A 27,909-nucleotide genomic window follows, 5' to 3' on the forward strand; every position below is an offset into this window, starting at 1 on the left:
TGATTGGGTGTTAAAGTGTCCTTCATTTCTGACAAAGCTACCATCAACTGAGTTCTCAAGGAATGCCTTACTCACTCCCCACTAATTCAGCCAGGGCATCCAAAAATGCTCGAGGCATGCATGTATCGAAGGAAATTGTAAAATTTCATCTATTCCGGCTGCAGATTCAAGTGGAAGCAAGAAGCTCTTTCTGTTCCAAAGTGAATTGAGATGTCTACATAGTACTCTTTTAATAACATGATTTGCGGATACATTTGGCAATTAGAGATGCTCCCTTTGCAATCTGAACTGAACAGGCGGGATTTTACAGCCCCATCGTGCAAGGGCGGGGCCGTAAAATGCGGTGAGCCGTTGAAAAGTCCATTGACTTTGGCAGGTCTGGAAAATCCTGACGGCTAAAGGGGCTGTAAAATTCTGCCCAACATCTTTGATTCCTTGTCTGCAGGAGTGGCTCTGGAAAAGTTAGTTCAGGCCAGGTCCTCTAATCTTAAACTGTTACTGTGTCAAAAGTGAAATAAATAACTTAACCAATTACTTCTCAAAATATAAAGTATATGCAATAAGCTATTGCAGTATTCTATGAGCGGAATCCTGTTGATTGGTAATTCTTGAAAATGCTGCTAGGAAAGCACAGCAAGATTCTCAATCCACCCTTGACCTAGCAAGTCGTAATACAATAAACAAGCACCATCCTTATAATCTAGAGTCAAGGGCAGAACTGAGGATCTTGTGCGGGTTCCATCTTTGTACTTATTGCACAATTAGCTTCTTGATACCAAAACGTCTGAGACCAGCTTAGACTTGTGGAGTAACAGGAGTCACCAGGTGAACTGACAAGACATATTCCTCAAGTACTACATCAAGATACCCTGTTGCAGTTTATGCAATTGTGATTATATTAACCGGTTGAAAATTGCTTACATTCTATCCTGCAACACAAGTGCCAGGGAACTCAGTATTGACAGCCTATAAATTGGCTTTTCAAAGTAACTATTTAGCATTCTGAATCTGAGCTGATTTACTGTTATTAGCAACTTAATTATCAGGGAAGCCAGTAATCTCACTGCTATTCTTTATATGAAAGAAAATCATAAAGCCAATCATATGATGAAAAGAACTAATTGGTCCAGATGGAGGAGGATAGGTAACAGTGCCAGAAGTCAGATAGGATCAGTTGAACAAGTGCTTAAATACAATAAATTGGACGAAAAAAAAGTTGGTTTACATTGTGCGAGATCAGAGCTTTTGACAACCTAAATTTGGTGTCTCAGTTCTGTTGATTGCAGAATCTCACTTCTTTGTTGTATTTTTTAATGCTCTATGAATTGTAGTCTCAATTTTTTTTTACATAAAAATTACTTATCATTGGCAACCTATTTATTTTAATCACGTTGATTAAAAAACATAGGCTAGTGATTGTTCTGAATTTGAAGGGTGAGTGTAGAAAGTGTCATTTATGGCATACAATTACTGGATGGGTCACATTGATCCAAAAGCAAAAAGATAAATACCTGGAACTCTATAAGTAGTGCTGAAACAAACAGCAGCTGAGAATATACCAGTTGCCACTGTTATTTATTTATTTTATTTTACTATTGGTGTAACACAACAATGCCATCAGTAACGATACTACACTAATACCTTTGCTCAGTTTTTAACAGATGTTTATAAAATAAACATGTACTCAGTATGAATACTGCTCAAGGTACTATCAAATGCAATAGTTACTTCACTTAGAAAAGAGGCTGGAACTTGAATTTGAGAAGATGTAAAGATCTCCTTTATGAATTAAGATCACATTTAACAATTTTCTTTGCAATATGCTTTTTCTGAACCAAAACAAAAAATACTTGGAAAAACTCAGGTCAGATGCTGCCAGACCTGCTGAGTTTTTCCAGGTATTTTTGTTTTTGTTTTGGATTTCCAGCATCCGCAGTTTTTTGCTTTTCTTTTTGCTTTTTCTGAATACGAGTGTTGCAGGCTAAACAAAAATAAAACATTAATGCAACTTGCATTTTATGAACTTTTGATCTGTGGTCTCTATCTTGCACAAATAACTGCATATTAAGTCAACATTAAATGTAGCGAAATCCATTACAGTCAAGAGAGGAAAGTAATTTATGTTCTAAACAAGTCTGTGTTTCCTCAATTATAAGCGAAACAAAAGCATCCTAGAATCTAAAAGAAGCCTAGTTCATTCGCTTTTCATGATCATAAGACATCTTTGACTAACCATCAGCAGAAAAAGCGTGGCCTTTACACCTTTCAATGGTCTCTGGCTTACACCCAAGCAACGCTTGTCTTTGGCAGGACCATATTGATTGGACTGGGGTCGGGGGTGGGGGGGGGATAACAAAATATACTTAAGCTGAAGATAAATAATTTTAGTATTCCATTGTACTGACTGAAATTTAAGCAAGTACAATTCCTGGAAATTGCAATACTAAACAGATGCAAGATAAACTGCAAACATCCTAGGATGATAAGATGGTGCACTGTTAATATCATCGCTCTAATGGAAAGGCAATGATACAAATCACGCCAAATGGCAAATAACAGAATCAAATTATAATCCATCATTTTAAATGCACAAATCAGAACACAGAAGCAACTAAATCTCACTCAGCCCTATACGAAAGTAAATAACCATAACATTCCACCAAACCAATTCTACAGCTATTAAGATAACAGAACGTGTAAAAAAAATAAATACATAAAGCAGAATCATACATCAACACGACTTTTTAAGGTGGCTAAATGTAACTTGAACTTGGGCATTTGATTGTTTTACAAAATTATCAAATTCTCTTGGGTACCGTATTAATGCCTTTATGATACTATTTATTTTCCTGGGATTTTCCAAGTTATATTATGTAACGCAGACAATCTTCCAATGTTATATTTTTACCTTTCTTCACCAAAATGTAAATTACAAAACACAATCATCCAAATGTTGAACATGGGAACACTTCTGGAAAAATGCATATGCCACGAGGATGAGGTTCAGGATATTAATTGAATTGGCTTTCGTCACAGTAAAATTACTTCATGACCAAGCGCTTAAATATAAGGTAGATCAATTTATCGCATTATTCTCTGCCTTCTGAGTCCTGTTAAGCTGTCCTAATCTGGGCTAACTTTATCTGGGTTGAATAGATGGCTTGATAAAAGGCTTGCCTGTGGGACAATTGACTTTTCACCCTGTGATGCTACACTGGTATGCTTCAGGCCATAAAACAAGTAGCACACCTGTTCAGCTGCAAAGTGCTTTATATTCATGATCAAGTAAGCATATTCTTAAATTATCTGAATCTATTTCCAAAAATCTATCACTTAACATTAGGTGACACGCATGTTGTAGTCTGTTATGTTTTCATTCGCTAGTCAAAGCTTCCAATGTGTTCCAATTCAACAACCAAGTCTGTGTACACCAATCAGATTCTTCCAGTTTCCTAAATTTTCACTTGCGAGCTTCTGGCATTAATGATAATTGTAACTATAATAAGGCCATAAGACGTAGGAGCAGAAGCAGGCCATTCGGTCCATCAAGTTTGCTCTGCCATTCAATGAGATCATGGCTGGTCTGATAATCCTCAACTCTACTTTCCTGCCTTTTCTCCATAGCCCTTGACCCCCTTACTGATTAAAAATCTGTCTATCTCAGCCTTGAATATGCTTAACAACCTAGCCTCTACAGCCTTCTGCGGTAAAGAATTCCGCAGATTGACTACCCTCAAAGAAATTCCTCCTCGTGTGTCTTAAATGGGCACCCCCTTACTTTGAGATTATGCCCTCTGGTCCTAGGCTCTCCCACAAGGGGAAACAGCCTCTCAGCATCTACCCTGTCAAGCCCTTCTAAGAATCTTATATGTTTCAATAAGGTCGCCTCTCATACTTCTAAACACCAATGAGTACAGGCCCAACCTACTCAACCTCCATTATTTACAGGTTGCCATCCTGAAAATGGCCCCTTATCCCAACTCTCCATCTTCTATTAGTTAGTCAATCCTCTATCCATACTAATATACTACCCTCAACACGATGGGCTCTTATCTTATTAAGTAGTTTTGTGTGCAATTCCTTACCGAACGCCTTCTGGAAATCAAAATATATTACATCTACTCATTCCCCTGGATCTATCTTGCTTGTTATCTCAAAGAATTCTAATAAATTTGTTAGGCATGATTTCCCCTTCATGAAGCCATGCTGACTCTGCTTGATTATATTATGTATTTCTAAATGCTCTGCTATTACATCCTTTATAATAGACTTAAACATTTTCCCAATGACAGATGTTAAACTAACTGGCCCATTGTTACCTGCTTTTTGTCTCCTTCCTTTTTTGAATAAGGGTGTTACACTGGTCGTTCTCCAATCCTCTGGGACTTTTCCAGAATCTAAGGATTCTTGGAAGATTACTACCAGTGCACCCACTATCTCTGTAGCTATTTCCTTTAATATCTTAGGATGCAACCCATCAGCTCCAGGGGACTTATCGGCCTTTAGCTCCATTAATTTCCCTAGTACTTTTTCTCTACTGATAGTTATTGTATTTATTTCCTTCTGCCCCCACCCCCCAGCTTTTCCCTCTTGATCATTTAGCATTTTTGGAATGCTATTAGTATCTTCTACTGTGAAAACTGAAACAAAGTGTTTATTCAACTTCTCTGCCATTTCCTGGTTCCCCATTATTATTTCCCCAGCCTCATTCTCTAAGGGGCTTATGTTCACTTTGGCCTTTCTCTTCCTTTTTATATATTTAAAGAAGCTCTTTTGATAGGGTATTTCTATTACTTGCTAGTTTACCTTCAAAGTTTACTTTCTCCCTCTATTATTTTTTAGTCACCTTTTGTTGGCTTTTAAAGCTTTCCCAATCCTCTGGTTTACCACTAATCTTTGCCACATTGTATGTTTTTTCTATCAATTTGATACTGTCCTTAACTTCCTTGGTTAACCATGGTGGTTTATCCGTTTCCTTGAATCCTTCTTCCTCACTGGGATATATCTTTGTTGCGAGTCATTAACTATTTTCTTAAACTTCAGCCATTGTTTATCAACCGTCTTTTCTGCTAACCTGCATTCCCAGTCCACTCCAGCCAACTCTGCCCTCATTCCATTGTAATTACCCTTATTTATGTTTAGCACAGTTGTTTCTGACCCAAGTTTCTCACTCTCAAACTGAATGCCAAATTCTACCACATTATGGTCACTGTTTCCTAGGGGATCCTTTACTCTGAGATCATTTATTGAACCCGCCTCATTGCACATTGTCAGATCCAAAATAGCCTGATGCCTGGTTGGATTCACAACATATTGTTCTAAGAAACTGTACTGAATACACTATGAATTCTTGCTCATGTCTACCTCTGCCAATTTGATTTTCTCAGTCTACATGAAGGTTAAAGTCAGCCATGATTAATGTACTGCCTTTTTTCACATGCCCTCATTAGCTCCTGATTTATTCTTTGTCCTACAGTATAGCTACTGTCAGGGGACCTATAGACTACTCCCACCAGTGTCTTCTTTACCTTGTTATTTCTTAACTCCACCCGTATGGATTCTACATCTTCCGATCATTTCTTGCTATCATACTTATTCCATCCCGTACTAACAAAGCTACCTACCCCACCATCCTTTCCTTCCTGCCTGTCCTTTCAAAAATTCACTTACCCCTGAATATTTAGTTCCCAGTTTTGATCTCCTTGTAACCACGTCTCCATAATGGCTATAAGATCATGCCCATTAACCTCTATTTTTGCCCTTAATTCGTTTATCTTGTTTCGAATACTACGTGCATTTAAGTAAAGGGCCGTTAATTTTGCCTTTTAACAGTTTTTTCCCCCTTTGACCCTATTTGCTGCTTTTTTTTAATGTTTGTACACTCTGTCCCTTCCTGTCACGCTCTGGGTATCATTACCTAAATAGCTGCCCTACAAGGCTGCCACATCCTTTTGCTTTCAAATAGCACATTTGGCAAAATAATTCTTCACTAGATCAACACTAGGAAATATAGTACTTTTCTGTTTACTGATGGTAGATAATTAACTATATGCTTTTCTTACATAGGAACACAGGAATGGGCCATTCAGCCCTTAAAACCTGTTCCGCCATTCGATAAGATCATGGTTCTTTTGATAATGGTCTCAACTCCACCTTCCTGTCTGCCTCCCATAATCCTTGACTCGCTTGTCTTTCAAAAATCTATCTAACTCAGCCTTGAAAGAATTCAAAGACCCAGCAGCTTCCACTGTTTTCTATGGAAGAGAAGTCCACAGACTAATAACCTGCTGAGAGAAAATCTTTTTCCTCATCTCCATCTTAAATGGGTGACCTCTTATTTTTAAACTGTGTCCCCTAATTCTGGTCTCTCCCACAAGGGGAAACATCCACTTGGTATCCAACTTATCAAGTCCCCTCAGGATCTTATATGCTTCAATGAGGTCACCTCTCATTCTTCTAAACACCAATGGTTATAGGCCCAACCTGTTCAATCTTTCTTCATAAAATAAACCCTTCATCCCAGGAATGAGTTGAGTGAACCTTCTCTGAACTGCTTCTAATGCAATTATATCCTTTTTCAAATAAGGAGGCCAAAACTGTACACAGTACTCCAGATTTGGTCTCACTAAGGTCCTGCATTAAAACTTTGCTACTTCTATATTCCATTCCCCTTGGAATAAAGGCCAACATTCCATTTGCCTTCCTAATCATTTGCTGTATCTGCATACTAATTTTTTGTGATTCATGTACTAGGACACCCAGATCCCTCTGTACCACGGAGTTCTGCATGTTCTCTCCATTTAAATAATATACTGCTCTTCTATTCTTCCTGCTAAAGTGAACAAGTTCACATATTCCCACGTTTATACTCCATCTGTCAATTTTTTGTCCACTCACTTAACCTATCTATATGCCTTTGTAGACTCTTTACCCCCTCTTAACAACTTACTTTCCTATCTATCTTGGTGTCATCGGGAAACTTAGCTGCCGTACATTTAGTCCCTTCATCCAATCCTTGATATAGATTGTAAACAATGAGGCCCCAACACTGATCCTTGTGGCACTCCAATAATTTCAACTTGCCAACCCAAAAAATATGTATTTACCCCTACTCTCTGCTTCATGTTAGCTAACCAATCCTTTATCCATGCTAATATGTTACCCCCTACACCAATGTGATGAAAAACTAAGAACTGAAATAACTGAATAAAATCACGAATATCACCTCCCTCTCTAAAATCTGAACTTCACTTTTTACAAAACTGAGTCAAATGTTGCGCAACGTCACCTGCCAACGATAAACACCGCCCTGCTCATTCAAGAACAATTCTCCTTGCTATAGAATCTGCAAAATTTACCTGCTCACTGCTGCTCTCCATGTCACAATAAATTACACAAACTTGCCCTTTGAAATGTGTATATTTCATTTTATAAATGAGTATCGCCAAATTTAAGTTCACTAATTTAGAAGGCATAATCCCTTTGCCTCTCTTCAACTTTCCAGACTCCGACCTGCTGGAAACTAACCGTTCTAGAAACACTTCTCTTCAAACCACTCCACCCCCTCCCCTTAGCTCTCACGACTGAGGATTGGTTTGCCAAGCTGCCAATCAAAGTGACAACCTTGAATAACTATCTCGGCTTGGTGTTACAGCCATGGCAACGTACAATGCCTGCTTTTATTCTTCTTGCAGTTTTATGAAGCACATTAGGAAGTTTTTCTATGTTAAAGGTGCTAATTAAATGCAAGTTGTTGCTGCTTTTAGCTAAGCTCCCTGGTGGTAACTCTGAAAGAAAACTAAACCAACTTTACAGCTGCAAAACTCTCTGGAATGTGCTAATAACAACCTGTCCCTCCCCATTCCGCCCCTTGTCTCAAAACCAGTATGGATAACAGTTTCAATGGCTAAGCCGTTTCTTCTTGGGAAGCCATGAACATTCTGAGCCACAGAATTGCAGTTTGGCTGCAGCTTGAGTTTTTTTCTCGCAATCAAATCAGAAAAATACGCTGGAATTCTGGAAATTATTGCTTTGCAACCTGAATTTGACATCAGAAATATGTAAAAATATCAAAACGTTACATACACAACTAATGCTTTAGCAGATCGTATATTAAACGTGTTTCAATTGGTAGAGGAGGAAAATGGGTTTCTGAAATTTTCAAAAACAACTAACTAATTAAATTTTAAAAATAGCATTCACAATGATTATTGATGTTTGGGATAATGTTCTCAACTGCTATTTTTCTCCAAAGCAACTAGCTCAATTTTAGGACAATCACACTTTTCAGAGAGTTAATAACTGTTATTTATTAATAACTCAGATTACTTTTAAAAGATTACTTTTTTATATAATAAATGGCACAAGTCATTTAGATTGGCTCTCTAAAAATAAATTATAAAACCAAAACATTAAAATGAATATCTTACATAGTTAATGACATTGAAAACATTTCAGAACACCAGAGAATAGACTAATTTGAAATCTGGTTACGTATAGGACAGATGTCAAAAGTAATCTAAACAGCCTATGCTAAATGACTGTAATATTGTGTTATACTACATTCTACTCCATATTTCAGAGGCAGTAATCGCAACAGTATGCTCTTTTATCCATCTTATTTGCATTGGCAACATTTAACTTGCACATTAATCCAATCCCATTCATCATAGGAGCAGGAACTGAATTAAACCAATATGTAGTTTATTATAAGGCTCGTCGCAATGCTTATCAGCTATGTGAGTTTTACTTTGTTAAAGTTCTTTGCTAAAGCTAACTTAAGCAAAGATAAAGCTAATTTATTCATATTTACAATCTAAAACTTCCTCAGCAACATTTTTCCGCTTTCCCCCAAAGCTACGTTATAGGTTCAACAGCACGGCATTATAGCCATGAGTGGAACTCACATACATCCATCCACATTTGGCAAAACTTACAACAAATCTGACTCAAAAAACAGTATAGGAACTCAGCTCCCCTAAAAGAAACAAAATGGTAATAACTCAAGAAATGGAGACAGAGAGTCGTAATAGCTATTTGGGCAATTCAGGTCTGTAATTTGGGATTCCCTAAATCCAGAAGGTCAAACAAAAAGCCAGTGACTTGGAAACATAATTTCTCCAATCTACTATGGTAAGATAGGTAACCTGTTCTGCAAATGAAAATGCCAGACAGCACCACTATGAGAATTGTCCAATCCTAATACACTAAATCACCATAAGAACAACATAAGAACTGCAGGAGAAGCACTGACTACATTAAAAAAATCTTCAAAATAACATCCAGTGCATAAATCTGGTACTGATAAGAAATAATAGCATTACTTTTCTGTGTGATGCATGCAGGAGGATACACGTTGATTGAAAAGTCCTACAGATGCCAAATAATGATTTATGTAAAAACTAGAGTGCCTGGTCAAAACCAATGTGGGTCTAAAAAGGCTTGACCATGTCCTAACAAACCACTGCTGAAAATAAATCTCTGAGCCTTTCCTTTAATCTTTTGATGATGATCTTAAATTTATGCCTTTAAGTTACCTATTTCCAATTCATGAAATAAATAAAACAGTTTTCTCTATTCAATTGATCAAATGCTTCCTCTTAGCTTCTATTATAAGTGCCCAGATGTTCTCTTCATAACAAAAACTTCCCATTCTCGATGTAATTTTAACAAATCTCTATTACCTTCTCTATCTCCTTGGCATCCTTCCTAAATTATGCATCCAAAATGGATACAAAATACCAAGACTGTTTAGCCAGTGATTTGTATAGTTTAACATTCTACCTTTGATTTTGTATTCTATCCTCCTATTTACAAACCCTAGAATCACCCAGGCTTTCTGTAAAATAAAACTTTATTAACACATCCTCCTCAATTTTAAAGAATTTGTACTTGAGCCCTTAAGTCATTCTGCATATCCACTCCTTTTAAAATTTTACAATTTCGTTGCATCTTTACCCTCATCGTTATGATGGCCCATGAGCTTTTGGGAAAAGCCTATATTTTATGTCGGGGTGACGGTCCCTTTAAGAACTACGCATCTCTGGAAGATGATTTCTGGTAAAAGGCAACTTGCTGCTAGTAACTGATCATGTGACGAAGCTGCCTTAGAGATAAACAATGTAAACAACAGTAAAAATGGTAAACAAGGAGTTAATTACAGGGGGGAGTAGATTCCTGTGGGTATGGTTCTGATTTGAAGCAATTTAGTTCAGAACAAGATGGCTGCAGAGAACATTTCCTTCAAGCCAAATTCAGTTGAAATTCTGTGTATTGGCTAAAAGGGTTTAAATCCTTTGATAGCTTTAGTAACAGTGAGTTGGACTTCTGAGATAGCCAAGTGGAGGGAGCGGAGAGAGTGAGAGAGAGAGAGAGAGAGAGGAGAGAAGGAGAGAGAGGAGAGAAGAGAGAGAGGGAGAGAAAGGGAGAGGAGAGAGCTCCTAGATGTAAGATTCCAGAGTTAAAGAATATTACAACCTAGATAGTTTTTTCCCCCTTAGTGTCTCTACACTTAAGGCACTCATGATGCTCATGTTGAACTAGGAGTCTACAACCATGGGGTGTGTGAAGGAGACTTGAAGGGATAACCTTGCAGAAGCAAGCAGGGGCCCAAGAAATCTTAACCCTCATTGGAATCATTGAAATAGTACTCAGACTAAGTGGTTAATCTTCCAATTTCGAATGAGTATCTGATGAGTTTTTTGGGAGGTGTGAATCAAATGGGTGAAGGAGGAAATTGAATTAAGTTCATTTTAGAGAATAGGTACTTAGTATTTTTAATATCTTTAACATAACTGACTATTTAAAGTGGAGTGTAGTTATTAGTATTCATGTTCTTCGATTTTTGTTTAAAACAAAATAAATTTTACTGCAATGAACCTTGTGGCTTCAGTCTTTTAGTAAGTAACTAAGTTTTTGAATTTCCAAACAAAAACAAAATGTTACTGGTCTCTGCCGAGGTCATAAAAAATGGGGGCTCTAGCAGGATCATGAATTCACAGATTGTGATGAATGTGCTGGGATTTGCTTAAATTTAGGCTAACAGGAGTTCATGGTGAATTTTACTATACTTAGTAATCAGCAAGATGACTGTGTCAGTTGCCAAGACTATTCAGGAGAGAAAAGATTTATTCCTGGGTGTTTTGCAACAATTAACCAAAGTTAGGCTAAGAGACTTAGCAGAAGAGTTGAAAATGTAAGTAAAAGCTGGCACCTAAACAGCCAAAAGAGTGCATATTTTAGCATAGCATTTGGAATTGGAAGAGGCTAAAGCAGATAAAACACAGCTTGAGATAGTTAAAAGGCAATTGCAGATGAGGCAACTTAAATTGGAAAGGGAGGTGTCAGCTGTGGCTCAGTTCATAGCACCCTCGCCTTTGAATCAGAGGGTTGTGGGTTCATGTCCCACTCCTGGAAACCAAGAACTGTGATTGTACTCGAAAGAGTTGCAATCTGTGACTGTTGATAACTCGAAAGAGTTTAAATTGGAAAGGGATCGAGAAAAGCAAAAACTCAAAAGCAAGAAAAAATGAAAAAGAAACTGGAATTGAAATGAAAGGTAAGAAAATAGCAAATGGAACTTTTAAAAATTTGAAATTGAATGCCAGAGAGAAAAGGCAGCAAGGAAGGCCCAAAGAAATCTCAACTCTTATACAAATCGTTGAAACAGTGCTCAGGCCAATTGGATAATCCTCCAATTTCTGATGAGTATCTTACTTGAGTGTTTTTGGGGATGTAAGTCAAAAGGGTGTAGAAGGAAATTTGAGTTAACAAGTTTGGTTTAGAGTGCAAGTAACTGTGTTAATAACTTTAATGTAACTGACTACAATACAGTGTAGTTATTAGTATTCAAGTGCTTTGATTTTTGTTTTGTAATTTTTTCTTGTAATTGTGGCTTCATTCTTTTAGTAAATATCTGGTTTTTCAGATTTAAAAAACAAAATGATACTTTACCAAGATCACATATCATTTTTCCTCTCAAACCCCATCACAGAATCACTACATTTCATGCTCTACACATTTTTGTGTTATTTGCAAAGTTGCCTCCCAATAACAAGTTCAATTCACTTATATTTTTGATATGACCAACAGTCCCATACTGACCCCAAAGGATTTACATCCGTTCAGTCCAAAAATCATGCTTGGATATGTATATCCTACCAGGGGATTGCATAGGTGCAAATCTAACACTTCTCTTAAGAGGGGGTCGGTACTAGAGCCACTGTTTTTCTTGGTATATATTAATGGCTTGGGTGCGCAGGTCACTTCTTCAAAATACTGAGATGTCACAAAACTTGGAGCTGTAGTGACAGTGGAGAGAGTGATAGAATTCAAGAGGACATAGACAAGCTGGTGGAATGGGCAAACACTGGGCAGAGGAAGTGCAAAGTGATACATTTTGATGGGAAGAACAAAGACAGACAATATAAACTAAAGGGCACAATTCTAAAGAGGGTGCAGGGACAGAGAAACTTGCAATTACATGTGCACAAATTGTTGAATTTGTCAGGGCAGGTTAAAAAAACAATTTTAAGAAAGCACACAGGATCTTGGGTTTTTCAAATAGAGGCATAGGGGACAAAAGCAAGGAAGTTATAATGAACCTTTATAAAACCACATAAATTATGAGGGGCCTAGTCAGAGTAGATAAGAGGGAAACTGTCCCTATTGGCGTAAGGGTTGAGAAACCAAGGGCAGCAATTTAAGGTTTTCAGTCAAAGAACCAAAGGTAACCCAATGAAAAACTTCTTTGCGCAGTGAGTGATTATGATCTGCAATACATTGCCTGAAAGGCTGGAGGAGACAGATTCAATTGTGACTTTCAAGAAAGAATTAGGTAAATGCATGAAGGGGGAAAAAAAAATATAGGGCTACAGAAAATGGGCAGGGGCATGAAACTAGCTGCGTTGTTCTTGCAGAGTCAACACGAGCTCGACAGGCCGAATGATCTCTGTCTGCGCTTTAACTGTTCTGTGATTCTGAGAAGTTAACATCACTACTGACCAGCAAGGTTAATATCAATGGTGGATAAGCTTCTGATGGCAGGGTAAAATTAATACTAAATTAGAAAGGTGTGGATTAATTAAGGGGAGTCAGCACAGATTTGAGAAAGGCAAATCATGTTTAAGAGCTCTTTGAGGAAGTAACAGTGTATTCATAAAGAAAATGCAGTAGATTAAAATAAGATCAGAAAATGCTGGAAAAACTCAGCAGGTCTGGCAGCCTCTGTGGAGAGAGAAACAAAGCCAACATTTTGAGTCCAATATGATCCTTCTTCGAAACTTGCAGTGGATGTTTGTATGGATGCTTGTGTGGATTTTTCAAAATGTATTTTTAAAATGCCTCTTCAGAGACATGTTGTTGAATTCAGGTGCATGATATCAAATGGAATGTAGCCCATGGATTGACAGAACACAAGACAGTAATGATTTATAAATCAAATAATATCACAATGTATTTCATTATAGACTGAAGATTTAGCCACGTGCTTGTTTTTAAAGTCTAATTTTCTCTTGACCTCATTACTTCAGAAGGGAGATTTGTTCTCAATATTTCCAATTGGCCAGGTTTGGCGCTCAGTGGCAAACAAATGGCAGCAACCATTCACTACCCTTGCCCACATACTTTCTATGTGGTTTTGCACTCGAATTTACTGTCATTAGGGGTCCAAAATAGCATGGCACCCTCTACAGGGGATTTGGCACACGTGTTAACAGAGCAAGCAATTGTATCTCCTTAACCAATCAGACTGAGGAATCGCTAATGGGCAGCACAGATCCTGAACTAGGAACTTTCTAAATCAATACCAAAGTACGTACAGAAAGGAAATTAAAGCAAGGAAAACAAGGATGGGATTCAGAGAGATACAAGAAGCAAAAATAAAAAGTTCAAAAATAATTACTTAAATTATTTTTTAAAACCTCCAACAATAATTAAAACCTGAAGGAATGAGACTTGGCAATTATAGAAGTTAATTTTCAGTGCTGCAGAGGTCATCTGGCAGTAATAAAGACTTCATTCAAGATATTAAAAATTTACTTCTGCTGGAATGGACAAACCCAAATTATCCTGGTGAGTTTAGTGTGCATTTTTCAATGTGTATTAGCAGAGCAACTCTATGCCATTCCATGTATTTCAATGCTGAGTCTCTTGGCGAGCTACTATTACAGTGCAGCTTCTGGAATAACAGGGCAACTTGCTGATTTCACATTTAACTGCACATGCATGGTTGCCAGAAGCTGCTATCTGATTTATAATTTGAAACCAATGAGTGCTGTTAGCTTTATTATTATTTTTAAACAAAATGCAGCCTATGATAGCTGATGTGCTCTTGGGGGAAAAAAGCCTCTATTTTGTGTTGTAGTGATGGTCCCTTTAAGAACTAGATTTCTCTAGGATGAGATTTCTGGTAAAGTACCCAGCTGCCATTAAATGATCATGTGACCAGTTTGCCTGGGAGAGAAGCAATACAGGAATAAAAGGCCGACATAAATTCATTACAAGAGTGTGATTCCATGTTCAAGAACAAGCTGTTTGCAGAAGTGAAAATATCTTAGAAACAAAGTTCAGTTGAAATTGTGTGTTGGCTGAAAGAGCTTTAAATCAAGAGGGCGAGGGAGCAATGACAATACTTAAGATGCTAGTGGCACCTATGTTGAAGGGGGAATTTGCAATCATAGGATGGTTGGAGGTGATTTGAAGGGAAAACCTTGCCAGAAGAAAGCGGAAGGCCCAAGGATCTTAAACCTTATACGAGTCTTCAAAGTAGTACTTACTCTTCCAATTTTTGCTAAGTATCTGACTTGAGTTTACTGGGGGTGTAAGTCTAATGGGTGTAGAAGGGAATGTGATTAAGGAATTTGGTTTAGATTATACATAATTGAGTTCATTGTACTTTTATTATCTTTAACGTAACTAACCATTCAAAACATTCACATTATTTGAATTCGGTGAAATAAAATTCTTTTGATTTAAACCATGAACCTTCTGGTTTCATCCTTTTAGTAAATACCTGCATTTTCAGATTCTAAACAAATAAAAACGCTACTGATCTCTACCAAGTTCATAAGTCCAATGTAGAATAATAAGACAAAGTTGACAACATCCTACAACAGGAATTGCAAACCTTTCCCTTGGGAAAGTTAAATAAATCAACTAAACAGATCAGATAAATAAATCAGGTAGAACTTATGGCATAATTATATTGCATATTGGCTGCCACAATCGCTATATATATATATATATATATATATATATATATATATATATGTATATATATATATATATGTGTATATATGTATATATATATATGTGTATATATATATATATATATATATATAGTGTAAAACAATGTGCTTGTATTTATACTGTAGTAGCACTTTGTGTAAAATAGCAGTGTGAAACTACCATTGATGATGGCAGGCCACAACAAATCAAATTTTAAAGATCCTTGTAGCTGTAAGAAAACAGAATTATTATTCTGGTGTTTACTGATTTGACTGTGTGTTAAGACTGCTCAAAATGCTGAAATAACTATTGTACAAGGCCCTCAGATCTCCAGCAATGCTGCTTGTAATTTGGCAGCTCAAAGGTGTGCAAGATCAATTTCATTCCAAGACTGATTTCATTTTTTCCTCACTCCCGGGGGGAAAGTATCCACATTCTGCTTGGTTCTTCTCCCCAGTGGCATAATCGAGATCAACTGTGTGGGAAACTGCAAACACAAAGCTGCATCCTACTGCTTTATATTATAGCTGGTGTAACCGGGTGCAGTATCAGCTCAAGACATTTGATGATGAATAATTTTCTTTTATTTCAATATGCTTCATGAAGTTGATATCAAGCTATAAAGTAAGCTGGTTCTATCTGGCAGATGTAGGAAAATTGATTCATACATAAGCCCGTGCTTCAAGAACAAAGGAACTTTTGCTTTAGCAAATGTTAAAAGTTCAAAGTGTCAGATTGAGCAAGGTCTGTGATTTCCAGAGTAACTTGATGATTTCTTCTGCACGAGCATACAGCACTGCATTTCCACTAGCATTGCCCAAGGATTTAATAAGATGGTATTCCTTTTTCTATTTTATTTGGAATATTTGTACTTTAACCAGTAACTGAAGATGAAAGCAAAACATGGAAACAGAGTAGAATATAGCTGTTGCAATGTAAAAGAGGACTGGAGAGGAGATCCCAGCAGAGACACAGATGAAGTCCCTTCACATGTGAGATGACAATGACAGTGAAGAGCTGGCACGTCTCAATTCTTTCAAGTGGATAATGGACAATTCATTTGTCCACAAAGTGAGGAAAAATTGTTACTTTCAGGTCACATATTTGAACTCACATGAAGACCATTATCTTACTGCAACAATTCCTGTAGGAATATAGTCTTTTGCTATAGTTACTAAACCACTCTGACTCAAGTCTAATATGTTCTGAAGACAAAAAAGAATTTTAAGGATTTTCCCCATATAGCAGGACATTTTTTTCTGGTGTCACATTCTGTCAGAAAACCTATGCTTCTTGCTGTCAAATACCACTTGGGTGGTAGGTTTTCTTTATGTAATAACAGTCAGAATTCCTCTTTCTGTAGGCCACTAGCACTTAACCCCTCTCACTCAATTAGCATGCAGTCAGTTGGGTTGGCGTGTGGAGAGTTCAGAACCTCCCTCCCATATGGGACTTTAAATGTTCATCGTATGGTAAAGAAAAGGATCGAGTTTTTAACTGCAACAGCTGGTACAAGAATCTAAGCCTGCATGGCCACAAAGGGGCTATCAGAGTGGTTTTCCTGAAGCCAATTCCTTCAGTTTCGAGAGACCTGAGAGGAAAGGGAGGAACTTCATTCAGTGATTTTCCCAACCAGGGAATTAGCAGGCTGTCAAGAGCTAAGGCCCTGCAACGTCAACCTTTGAAAATTTTTCATCTGGGGCTCCCTCAAATGTTTTACTGAATAAATTCACTTCATGGTGTACAGCTGATGCACAAAGACCAGAAAGGTCCCCAATTCAATTTCTAATCTCCACAGACACTAAAATTGGCCTCTGTGCTCAGATAAACGTTGGATAAAAATCTTGCCATGATCACTTTCCACCAAATTCCACTGAGAAAATTTGACTTATTTTTGTGCACATGGGTGGGTATCGATGGCAGCATTGGAACGGTGTCATTGCTGCATGAGCAAAATGCAGCCAGCCAACCGCAATCACGCAGCAGCTGTCCGGTTAACAACCTGGGGGTGCAGGGCCCATCCAATGGACAAGTGAGGGCGAGCCACAGGGCACCGAACTTTTCGACACCTGACAGAAAGGCACAACTTTAAAGGCCTACCAGTCCTGCCATGCTTAACTGGATCACCACAGCAGCAGTCCTTAGGAAGCGTTTGCCTCTAGTCTGCACCTCTGTCACTGAAGTCAAGACCCCTGAAGAATCCTACAGGCTCAAACGAGAACTCAAAGAGCAGACCAGGAGGCAATGTGGGCAGCAATCAGGTGGCCTCCTTGATGCCTCCCTGCAGGTTCTCTTCCAGGCTGCAAGGGCAAGGCAGGAGGGCCTTTTCCCAAGGGGACAGCAAGAAGAGACCTTGCCATCTGACCAAGCAAGTGTGGACAGAGACTACAGAGGAGATGAGCAGCTTTAGGATCATCCACCCCCCACCTTCGCTCCCCCAGGGTGAGTTCTCCATACCACTCTTGCATGTGGCAACGCAAGTTGGGGGAGGAATGACCACCCAGAGGGTGGCAAGGGAGTGCAGCAGTAGCAGATCCTTTCAAATGCTTGGCTGCATCTCAACAGGAGGCAGCTGTCTGCCTTTGGAACACCATGAGTGTGGATGTATGTCAGAGGTGTTCAGGAGCCCTCATCATGGGCCAAGGGGATGCCACTTGCTTAAGTGTTGTGCTAGGCTTCGTGGGAAACTTCACAGTGTCCTCCTTCTGCTTGCAAGAAAAACAGGCCCAAAATAACAAAGGGACAGCCCAAGGTTGGCGGAGGCATCCACAATATTCAATCTCTGATGTTGACAGAGGAGGCAGCCCTAGAGCTGGCTCACTTGGAGGAATTGCACAATTGCTGATGGTGAGACATGAGTGTCAGCCCAACAGAGTGAGGAAGCACAGTACCTGTATCCACCACTGGACACATGGAGCTCCACATCAGCCATCGTTGGGATGAGGAGACGTGAAGCCTTTGAACACTACATATTCTTGTGTTCTCTCATGCAGGTCTAGGCAATCCTGAAGGATGTGCAGCTGGAAAGCGTAGGTGTCATCTATCCACCTGTGAGGAAGAGGCAATATCCAGAGGGTGCACTGTCACATCATTTCCCCCACACCCTTCACCAGCACAGGTACTTTCATGTTGGTGGGACTGCACTCATGATTAGATTCAGAATCACAAGCTGTTGAGCCCATCATAGGCGTGTCAAAGCAGCGGACAAAGGCAGTGACAGTAGAGGTCGCTGATAGTCAGACTCTGTGGGACACCAAACCCATACTGACTTCCAGGCTGGTGACATGCTCTGAAATCAGCAAAATGGCACCTGCTGGAGCTGCAGTGTGAGCTGAGGGAACACAAGGTGATACTGCCAGATGCTAAGCACAGCCATGCGCCGACGATGAAAGAGTCAGGAGTGCTGCCATGTCTCAGGCGTGTGCATGCATGGCTTCCTCCATGATGAGGCTGGTGACCTTCATTAAGAGTCAGATCTAGCAGATTACTTAGTGGATGCCAAATCTGCGGGCAGACCTGCATCCCATCACCTTGCCCATGAACTCAACGCAGCGGTGGCAAGCTGAGAAGGAGATGAAGCAAGTCTACATCAGTTCTTTGTCCTTCTCTGGTCAGCAGGGAGGTGCAAGTGTACTTTTAAAGGGAAGAGGGGTGGCTGCATTTGGCTTCTGGGGGTTCCTCTCAAGGTGCTATCAGTGATAATGGCAGCTCGTCAACCCCTCAGTCCAGTAGCTGCAATGACAGGGGAGGGTCCTCCACCTGTGCCGCCAAGTTTATCCTAGTCGATGGGGCAGCCCGATCGGCTGCCTACCTCCAATTCAGCTGTGAGACAGGGGTCGCACCTCCTAGGAGCACTTGTTCAGAAGAATACGTAGTTGCACTTAGGGTTCATGGGTGTTTAAACTTTGCACTTAAGCCCTGGTAGAGTAGTGCAAATAAATCTGTGTCACAGTTACTGTTGTCAGTCATCCCTGCATTTCCTGCTGCCTTGTCAGATGTCATCCACACCCTTGCTCCCTCAGTGTTTGACCAGCTCCCCAGCTGCATCAGTGCAGGCCGTGAACCCACACACTAGTAAATGGATGTGAGATGAATGAGGTGACAGCAGTCTGCATTAAAGTAAGTCTTTATTGCACTAAAGTGCATCAGGGTCACAGGAACTGGGTATGTATGAGTGCCTCTTTTCATGTCTGTCATTGTCCCTCATCTCTGGTGCAAGGGGTTCCTCATTCTGTACTGCCTACTCAGCAGCCTCCTCCACATCCTCCTCATTGGATGAAGAGTGACAATCAATGATGTCCTCATTCTGCAAGGCCTCTCCCCCTTTGCAATGCTAGATGGTCTGCTATGCTCTGCACAGTCACAATACATGAGCCCCTTGCTGGGGAATACTGAAGAGCTCCACCAGATAGGCTAAAGCACAAGACTCTCATCTTCAACAGCTCAATGGTTGCTCAGGTGGCCCCATGGCAGGTAATGTACATCATCTCTGCTGCAGTACAAAGGCTCCTCATATTCATGAGGAGCCGTGCCTTCAATGGGTAGCCCTAGTCCCAGAGAATCCATTGCTGAAGGTGCACAGGGGGTCTGAAAAAGCTGTGGCATCTGGGACTATCGAAGTATGTAGGTGTCGAGCCTACTTCCCAGGAACCGTGGAAACACCTGAAGGATCGTCGGTGGTTGCAGACTAGTTATACATCAATGGACGGCTGGCCTGTTCATGGGAGTTTTGATAGCTGATGACACCCTTACACCTGGAGGAATCCAGCAATGGTCCCCACTCCAATGGGCCTCACTCCTGACTGTCTGGATTGGTCCGGTAGAGTGGATAGTCACCGTCCCGCCCGAGCATGGAAGGGGCCATGCCTGGGAGATCCCACATATGTCTCTTCAGGGCCGTGGGCATTCGTTGTCTGCCAAAGCCACTGTGTCTCACCTCATTCTGCAGCGTTTTGCAAAAGTCAGTTACGGACTCCTTAGCGAGCCTCAGTCTTCACTAACATTGCTGCTTGGGCATCTGCAGATAGGTGAGTCATGTTCAATACACTGTCTGCTACAGATAGTCCCTTCTTTGCATGGCAGGCTGTTGGCCCTCCACTCTGCACTTCTCCAGCTGGCCCTCTTGCTGCTCCTCCTGTTTCTGCTGCGGAGCTGTTGATGCTTGGTCCTCCTTCCCTCTGCACTGCTCCTCCTCGGCACAGGATGGTCCCACAAAGACTGCGTGTATCATTCCCACGTCACTTATTCTCTTTCCCTCTCGTGCGCTATTCTTGCAGTTGACCTCCCCGGAGCCTTCTCCTTGCCACTTCCTTTTAATGACGTGCCAATGCCCCTCTGCATTCCTTGCAGGCCCCCCAACACCCGATGCAGCTTCCATTCTTCAAGGTCACTGGTGTCTGCCTTCCACTCTTCCCTTTCTTACCAGCGAATATTTTCACATTGGCTGGCTTCCAGAGACGGCACTGACGCCACGCCTCACTGCCACCACCTTTAACTAGTCAGGGATCTGAAGCCATGATCTCTGTGCATCGTTCATTATATACATGACGCCCCATAAAGTTATACTCAAGTGCATGCAAATTCAGCTTAATTACCTTCTCAACTTGCTAGATTGATGCCCGGGGAATTCTGCCCCCTATCTTTCCCTCTGGTCGTAAAATGCGGGGTTCCAGACGAGAATGTCCCCTCGCAATTTTTCATCTCACCCGCCTCCTACCCTGCTTTTCCAGGACCATTAAACATCAGCCCAACATATGTGGATGATGGGAACGTACAAGATCAGGCTCGGATGTTTTCCCTGGTAATTTGTTTAATAAATTCGCATGTCAACAACGATACTTGGGTACAGTGCCAGAGAGCTGCTGTAACCCACAGTAGCATGCTCTAGAATTTTTTTGTATTTGTTCATGGGATGTGGGTGTCACTGGCCAGGCCAGCATTTATTGCCCATTCCTAATGGCCCTTGAGAAGGTGGTGGTGAGCTGCCTTCTTGAACTGCTGCAGTCCATGTGTTCTAGGAACACCCACAGTTAGGAAGGGAGTTCCAAGATTTTGACCCAGTGACAGTGAAGGAACGGCGATACAACTCCAAGTCAGGATTGTGTGACTTGCAGGTGGCGTTATTCCAATGTATCTGCTACCCTTGTCCTTCTAGGCGGTAGAGGTTGCTTGGAGGAGCCTTGGTGAGTTCCTGCAGTGCATCTTGTAGACAGTACACACTGCTGCCAATGTGCATTGGTGGTAAAGGGAGTGGATGTTGAAGGCGGTGGATGGGGTGCCAACCGCTGCTTTGTCCTGGATAGTGTCGAGCTTCTTGAGTGTTGTTGGAGCTGCTCTCATCCAAGCAAATGGAGAGCATTCCATGATACTCCTGACTTGTGCCTTGTAGATGGTGGTTAGGCTTTGGGGAGTCAGGTGGTGAGTTACTTGCTGCATAATTCCCAGAATCTGACCTGCTCTTGTAGCTGCAGTATTTCTATGACTAGTCCAGTTCAGTTTCTGGTCAATGGTAACCCCCCAGGATGTTGAAGTGGGAGAGTCAGCGATGGTAATGCCATTGAATATCAAGGGTAGATAGTTAAATTCTCTCTTGTTGGAGATGGTCGTGCCTGGCATGTGTGTGGCATGAATGTTACTTGTCACATCAGTCCAAGCCAAATATTGTCCAAGTCTTGTTGTTATATGGACACAGGCTGCTTCCGTATCTGAGGAGTTGTGAATGGTGCTGAACATTGTGCATCCCCACTTCTGACCTTATGATGGTGGGAAGGTCATTGATGTAGTAGCTGAAGATGGTTGCGCCTAGGACAATACCCTGAGGAACCACTACAGCAATGTCTTGGAAGTATTTCTCAAACAAGAAACTGCACTAACACACTGAAGCTCAGTTCCCATGATGGTGATCAAATTGATAGAGCACAGGAGGTGGCCATTTGACCTACTGTGCATGTGCCCTAGTTTCTTTTCAAGAAAATTTCTGTTTTGAACTACAGTCCTGAAAAAAGTGCTCAAAAATGCCTGATTCACAGATCTGAACAAACATATAAAATTGAAGAATGCTGATTGGACAAAGTGCTCTAATTGAAGGCTATGGATCTAATTTTACCCTGAGGAGTAGTAATACCTTGAGTAGTTATACACATAGAATTGTTTTGAACCATAAGAACCTTTCTGTGGCTTCTCTGATGGTTTGCAGAAGTGTAACTTTTTGATACAGCTGTCTGTGTCACACATACTCATTCGAGTGACGACAAGCATCATAGCCAGACAAAATAACCAAGATTAGAGTGGGAAATCTCTGATGCAAATCCTAATTCTGTACAACTGGTCTGTTTGTTGTTACAACAGGGAGACAATGCTGAATATCTACAGTTTACAATCTTGCCAAGATCAGGGAACGCTGATGGGATACACAGTGCTAAGAAAATCACTAGAAATCATAGGTGTGGACCCGCGTCCTACCAGTCTGGGGTAATTAACTAAAATATGTATAGTTTTGACAGTAATCTACCAAGCCATCATTACGTATTTGTTGGGGGAATGAAGGGCTCTCTCTCGCCATTGATTGGGATTTTCTTTGCCACTTATAGGAAGAGGTCTTTAGAGGAAAGTTCATAAAGCAGATGCACATTTCTGTCAATATTTTGATGACTGATACTTCAGGAAATAATTGTAAAATATTGACATTGGCAGCCTGACGCATGTTCGACATTATTGTTTCAGCCAACTTGCATTTTCAAATCTCCTCCAAGGAAAAATGTTGATAAAAATGTACAAATACATATTTGTATTCCAGTGGAAGGCACCAATTCCAACTATGTGACAGAGAAAGTATCTGTAACTAAAATCAATTTTAAAGCCAGAATAATCCAAAATATTTGCAAATTTTCTATTTGAAACTAACAGAATGTTAAGATATTGTAACTAGATACTAGATAGCCCAGCCTAAAATAGAACATATTACTTCTTCCATGCTGTCAGCGCTGAAAATGCAAAAATAAACAAAAAGGTAGAATTGGTAATGCATCACTAGAGAGAATGAATAAATGGAGCCCATTGCACGCTAGGATAGTACAATATTCTATTGAGTGCACAGCTGTACAGAAATTTTTGCTAGTGGAGGTCAAGTATGTATATATGTGTTCAAATTGTCAGAGTGGGAGGGGCAATAACCAAGGTTAGCACATCACTGAAGAGCTAACATTTATGAAGTTGTAAATATTTGCACCACACATCTTCTCAGCCATCAGTCAGAGATTGTTAAAAAAAAGCGGCTGCCCTGTCAATAGCTGTTTTCAAGAATGCATATTCTCAGTCAATAATTCATTTTTGTACAATGCAATGAAAAGCTGCTTTTGGAAACGAGCTTTAAACCAGCACGACAACACAGCCATTATTTCATTAGCCCCCTTAAAGTATTTCAATCGGAATTAAGGCCTCAATCTTCAAATTGTGAATGCCCATGATTAGTATATTGGTGGTAGCAAGTGATACTACCGTTCGTTTTTTTTATTTGGTCACAGCCATTTCTTCAGCTATTTACAGGTCTTCCCACTCCACCCTCATCTAAAATATTAATAAATTGCATACTTCTACATCTGCCACTTTATTATCAATTGTTTAGCAGATGGCAAATGTGGGTAGCTATAAAGAACAACATTTTTCAAAGATATTTTGGTTCTTGATGTAATGCATATATCTTGTGCATGGTATGGTTGCTTGGAATAGGTAGGGCCAGAGAGAGAGAGATAAAAGCCATCTACTGATAGGTACATGCTCCAATCCGGCAATCTAGTGGATCCACTCTCCGTTCTCAGCATCACTATTTTTCAATTCAAAGCTCCAGTCAGGATTTCCAAATTTGGTGCTGATTCTTGAAATTCATATATTGAAAAATCTATAACTTTATCAAAGATGCCTCGTGGTAATCTAAATTACTATTTTTTTTTTTATTCATTCATGGGATGTGGGCTTCGCTGACTGGGGCAGCATTTAATGTCCATCCCTAGTTGCCCTTGAGAAGGTGGTGGTGAGCTGTCTTCTTGAACCGCTGCAGTCCATGTGGTGTAGGTGCACTGTGGTTTCTTTACAATCCACTGGGGCCAATTTTAACATTTTTCACCGTAAATGCGGCAGTGGAAGCCTGAAAATGGCTTGGGTTACTCACTGACCCATTTACACTGGCAGGCTGCTTGGGTAGCAGTCCTTGCAGGGCTGAGAATGATCGCCTAATTCAGGTATGAAGCTACCTCTAAAGGTGCAAATTAGGGTTTAGAACATGGGATCCCAATTATAATTCTGAAGTAGAAATAGGCAAAGTGCGTGCTGCCAACACTCAACCCAGTCGTACTAACGTTGAGAAGCTTCAACAATGATCCTTAAAGGAACAGCTAGATGCTGCTCCAAAAACTAAAGAAACTTTCCATTTGTACTACTGTGAGGCCAAAAGAAGCAGGAAAGCACCCCTGGCCACCCCCAGCAGCACCACAGAAATATTCCCCAACATCGCTAGCCCCATTTTTACCTTCTCCTAATACATAGAAGTCACGTAGACATTCTGCAATTCCCTGACAGTCTACAGTTATGCTCATTTGTTATTTCATAACAATAGGGGTGTCTAACAGGTCTAACACCAGTGCTGCTAGCTTAGCTACTAAATAAATAAAATTCCATTTTTATTAAATGCAATTCTTGGATTTTTCCTGGCCCTTTGGGGATTGAATTGCACCACTTAGCTTTTTTTTTCATTTTACAGCTTTCTAGGGGCTAAATGAGAACCTTATGGTGAACCCCATAAAAGTGGTGTCTGCGAACAGCATTAATAATTACAGGATGTCATTTAGCTTAAATTTATATTTTTTAATCTCTTGCTTAATTGCTTGAGTTTAGGAATGTTCAAAATAAAAGCTGGAAACAAACCAGATTTTTAAATTGGTGATAAAAACTGCCCTTAAGCATTTTGTGCACTGCAATAAAATCATATTTATTGAATTTTGTATTTGTACAAGTGTCACTTCCTGTGCTGGATAGAAGGTTGTGTTTATTTTTGGTGAGCATATGACAGTGGGTGTGTCAAAGAATTCTCAGGGAGGTTGTGGTCATCTTGTAATTTGTTATGAGAGTGGTAAATTGGCAGTGTCATAGTTGGGTGGGGGTAGGTTAGGGAATGTGGTCTGAGGGCTGGAAGGAGCAAAGTAATTTCTCCCCATTTAGTGCAGAGATGAGGAAAAATTTCTTCACACAAAGAATTGTGAATCTTTGGAATTCTCTACACCAGAGGGCTGTGAATGCTCAGTCATTGAATAAATTTCAAGATGGAAATTGATAGATTTCCACAAACCACCATACATCTGCCACGGATTCCATCCCCTTTCCTGGCCAACATCAAGCTGAATCAAACTATTCACAATTTTGAATTTATTTTGTATCTACTTATTGGTAACCAAGTTAAAAAGGACTACAGGGAAAGGGCAGGGAAGTGGATTAACCGAGTTGTTCTTTCAGAGAGCCAACAGGGACACAGCGGGCAGAATGGCCTCCTTCTCTGCCTTAATCATTCTATGATCCTTTGACTACAATTTACGCATGGCAGCTAAACTTACTTAAATTTTCAATCTTATTTTGCCAAAGTGAGACAGAAAATATTGGTTAATGTATCCCTTCCAATCCATCCTGAAACGATGTGAAGAGGGAAAGCGCCACTAAACTTTCATTATTTTATATTGGAAGAAAAGTTTAAATGCTTCAATAAAATTTAGCAAATATTCATCCATTAGATATGTTTCATCTGAAAAGTAGATGTTTCAGAAATGCTTATTGGAAAATGTTAATTTTGTTTTATGCACAAACGCCATAATAAATACATGAATATTGCTTCAAGGGTTACAACATAATCCATTACCTTCTCTGATAAAGCTTCTTCTAATGTTGCCAAAGCTGTATCTGTGTTGCTGGAATCTGTCTGCAATGACTTAACACGGTCTTTCAAATTGTTAAGTTGTTTATCTTTGTCTTTAAGTTGTTCCTGAAGATTTTCTATCTGTAGGAGAAAACAAAGAATGCATTTTAGTTTAAATATGTATTTCCTTCCGTTTCACAATGTATACACAATATCTGCATCTGAAACACCAATAGATTATTTCCTGCCATTTATCATCAACATAATTAGGAGTCAACTGGGCCACAGGCACCTAAGATTTTTTTTTAAAAATCTGTTCTGTTACCTTATGTATTAACTATAAATATTAGAAAATACAGATCACCTCCAAAATGTAATAATTCATAAGAATAATTTTTTTATAACAACTGATTAAACTGGCAGGTTGGAGATGTGCACTGGGATGAAATCCGGGCCAATGAAGCTCTAAAGCTGGCATTTACAAAAATGATTAACTTGGTTCTATCATTTAAATAAGGGCAAGGTTTGTTTCAATGCTTCATAGATGCATTTCTTGTAAATGTATAACAATTCAATTTATATTATTAAGTCACAGAACAATTTTGATTACAGTTATGATTTTTTTTGTTATTTCCTTTCTTCATTTGAAATAATTTCCTGGGGCAATTAAATAAATTTAATTGAGCACTTTAGGCAATCTTTGAACAAAATACATTTTTAGCATCTAGGACTGTTCAGTCTTGTGAATAAGGTCAATACGTCCATATTTTTGGATCACCTTTCTTTACATCGCTTTAAATGTAGGCAACAATAATTGACAATTTACCAACAAAAAAAAAAGCAAAACCCATTCATGGAACCTTGTAATCGCAAACTGCTGTGCAAGTAGCAATGAAAAACGACAGTTGCTAATTTGCAGGATATAATAGTTGCACACAAGTTGTTAAGAATTTTCCACTGTTCTCATACTTTTAAAAAGTCTCTTCTTTTCTAAGTTTTCATGTACAATGTAAAAAAAAAAAACAGCAAGCTGGCCTGTTGCTTTGAGGTCTGTGCGAATCAGTTGCCAGGAGGTGACTTCACAACAAAAAGAGTGTAAGTTGGATGAGAAGAGATACCTGCCTGCCATGCTGCTCCCCAAATTACAGAGTTTAGTATTTTTTTTCAGTCATTCACAGGATGTGACCATCAACAGCAAAGTCAGCATTTATTGCCCATCCCAAATTACCCTCAGAAAGATGGTGGCGAACTGCCTTTGTGATCTGGAGCAATCCACATGGGGATGGCTTTCCTACAACGTTGTTAGGGGTGGAGTTTCACGATTTTATCACAGCAACAATGAAGGAACGGCAGATGTTTTCCAAGTCCAGATGGTGTGTGACATGGCGGTGGTGATGCATTCCCATTCATCTATTGCCTTTGTCCTTCTGGAGGTCGCAGGTTTGGAAGGTGCTGTCGAAGAAGCTTCGACAAGTTGTTGCAGTGCATCTTATAGATGGTACACACTGTAGCCCTGGTGCACCACCAGTGGAGGGAATGAATGTTTAAGGTGGTGGATGGGGTGCCAATCATGTGGGCTGCTTTTCCTGAATAGTGTTGAACTTCGAGTGTTGTTGGAGCTGCTCTCATCCAAGCAAGTGGAAGGTATTCCATCACAATCCTGAATTGTACCTTGTAGATGGTGGACCGGCTTTGGGAAGTCAGGAGGTGAATCACTCGCTGCCGAATACCCAGCTTTTGACCTGCTCTTGCCATATTATCTATGTGGTTTGTCCAGTTAAGTGTCT

At 39.9% G+C, this 27,909-nt stretch overlaps 1 protein-coding gene across 3 annotated transcripts in view; it reads right to left on the reverse strand.

Annotated features, from left to right (window-relative positions):
- The window catches only part of LOC144681687 (ERC protein 2), an 864,810-nt gene that overhangs the window by 423,632 nt on the left and 413,269 nt on the right, over positions 1-27,909 (reverse strand). For all 3 annotated transcript variants that reach the window (XM_078543515.1, XM_078543513.1, XM_078543512.1), the window contains one exon: positions 26,126-26,263. In XM_078543515.1, coding sequence (XP_078399641.1) covers positions 26,126-26,263 — 138 coding nt within the window. The remainder of the gene's footprint in view (positions 1-26,125; positions 26,264-27,909) is intronic.

The sequence above is a fragment of the Cetorhinus maximus genome, chromosome 6 (genome assembly GCF_964194155.1).
Source record: "Cetorhinus maximus chromosome 6, sCetMax3.hap1.1, whole genome shotgun sequence".
In the NCBI taxonomy this organism is placed as follows: Eukaryota; Metazoa; Chordata; class Chondrichthyes; order Lamniformes; family Cetorhinidae; genus Cetorhinus; species Cetorhinus maximus.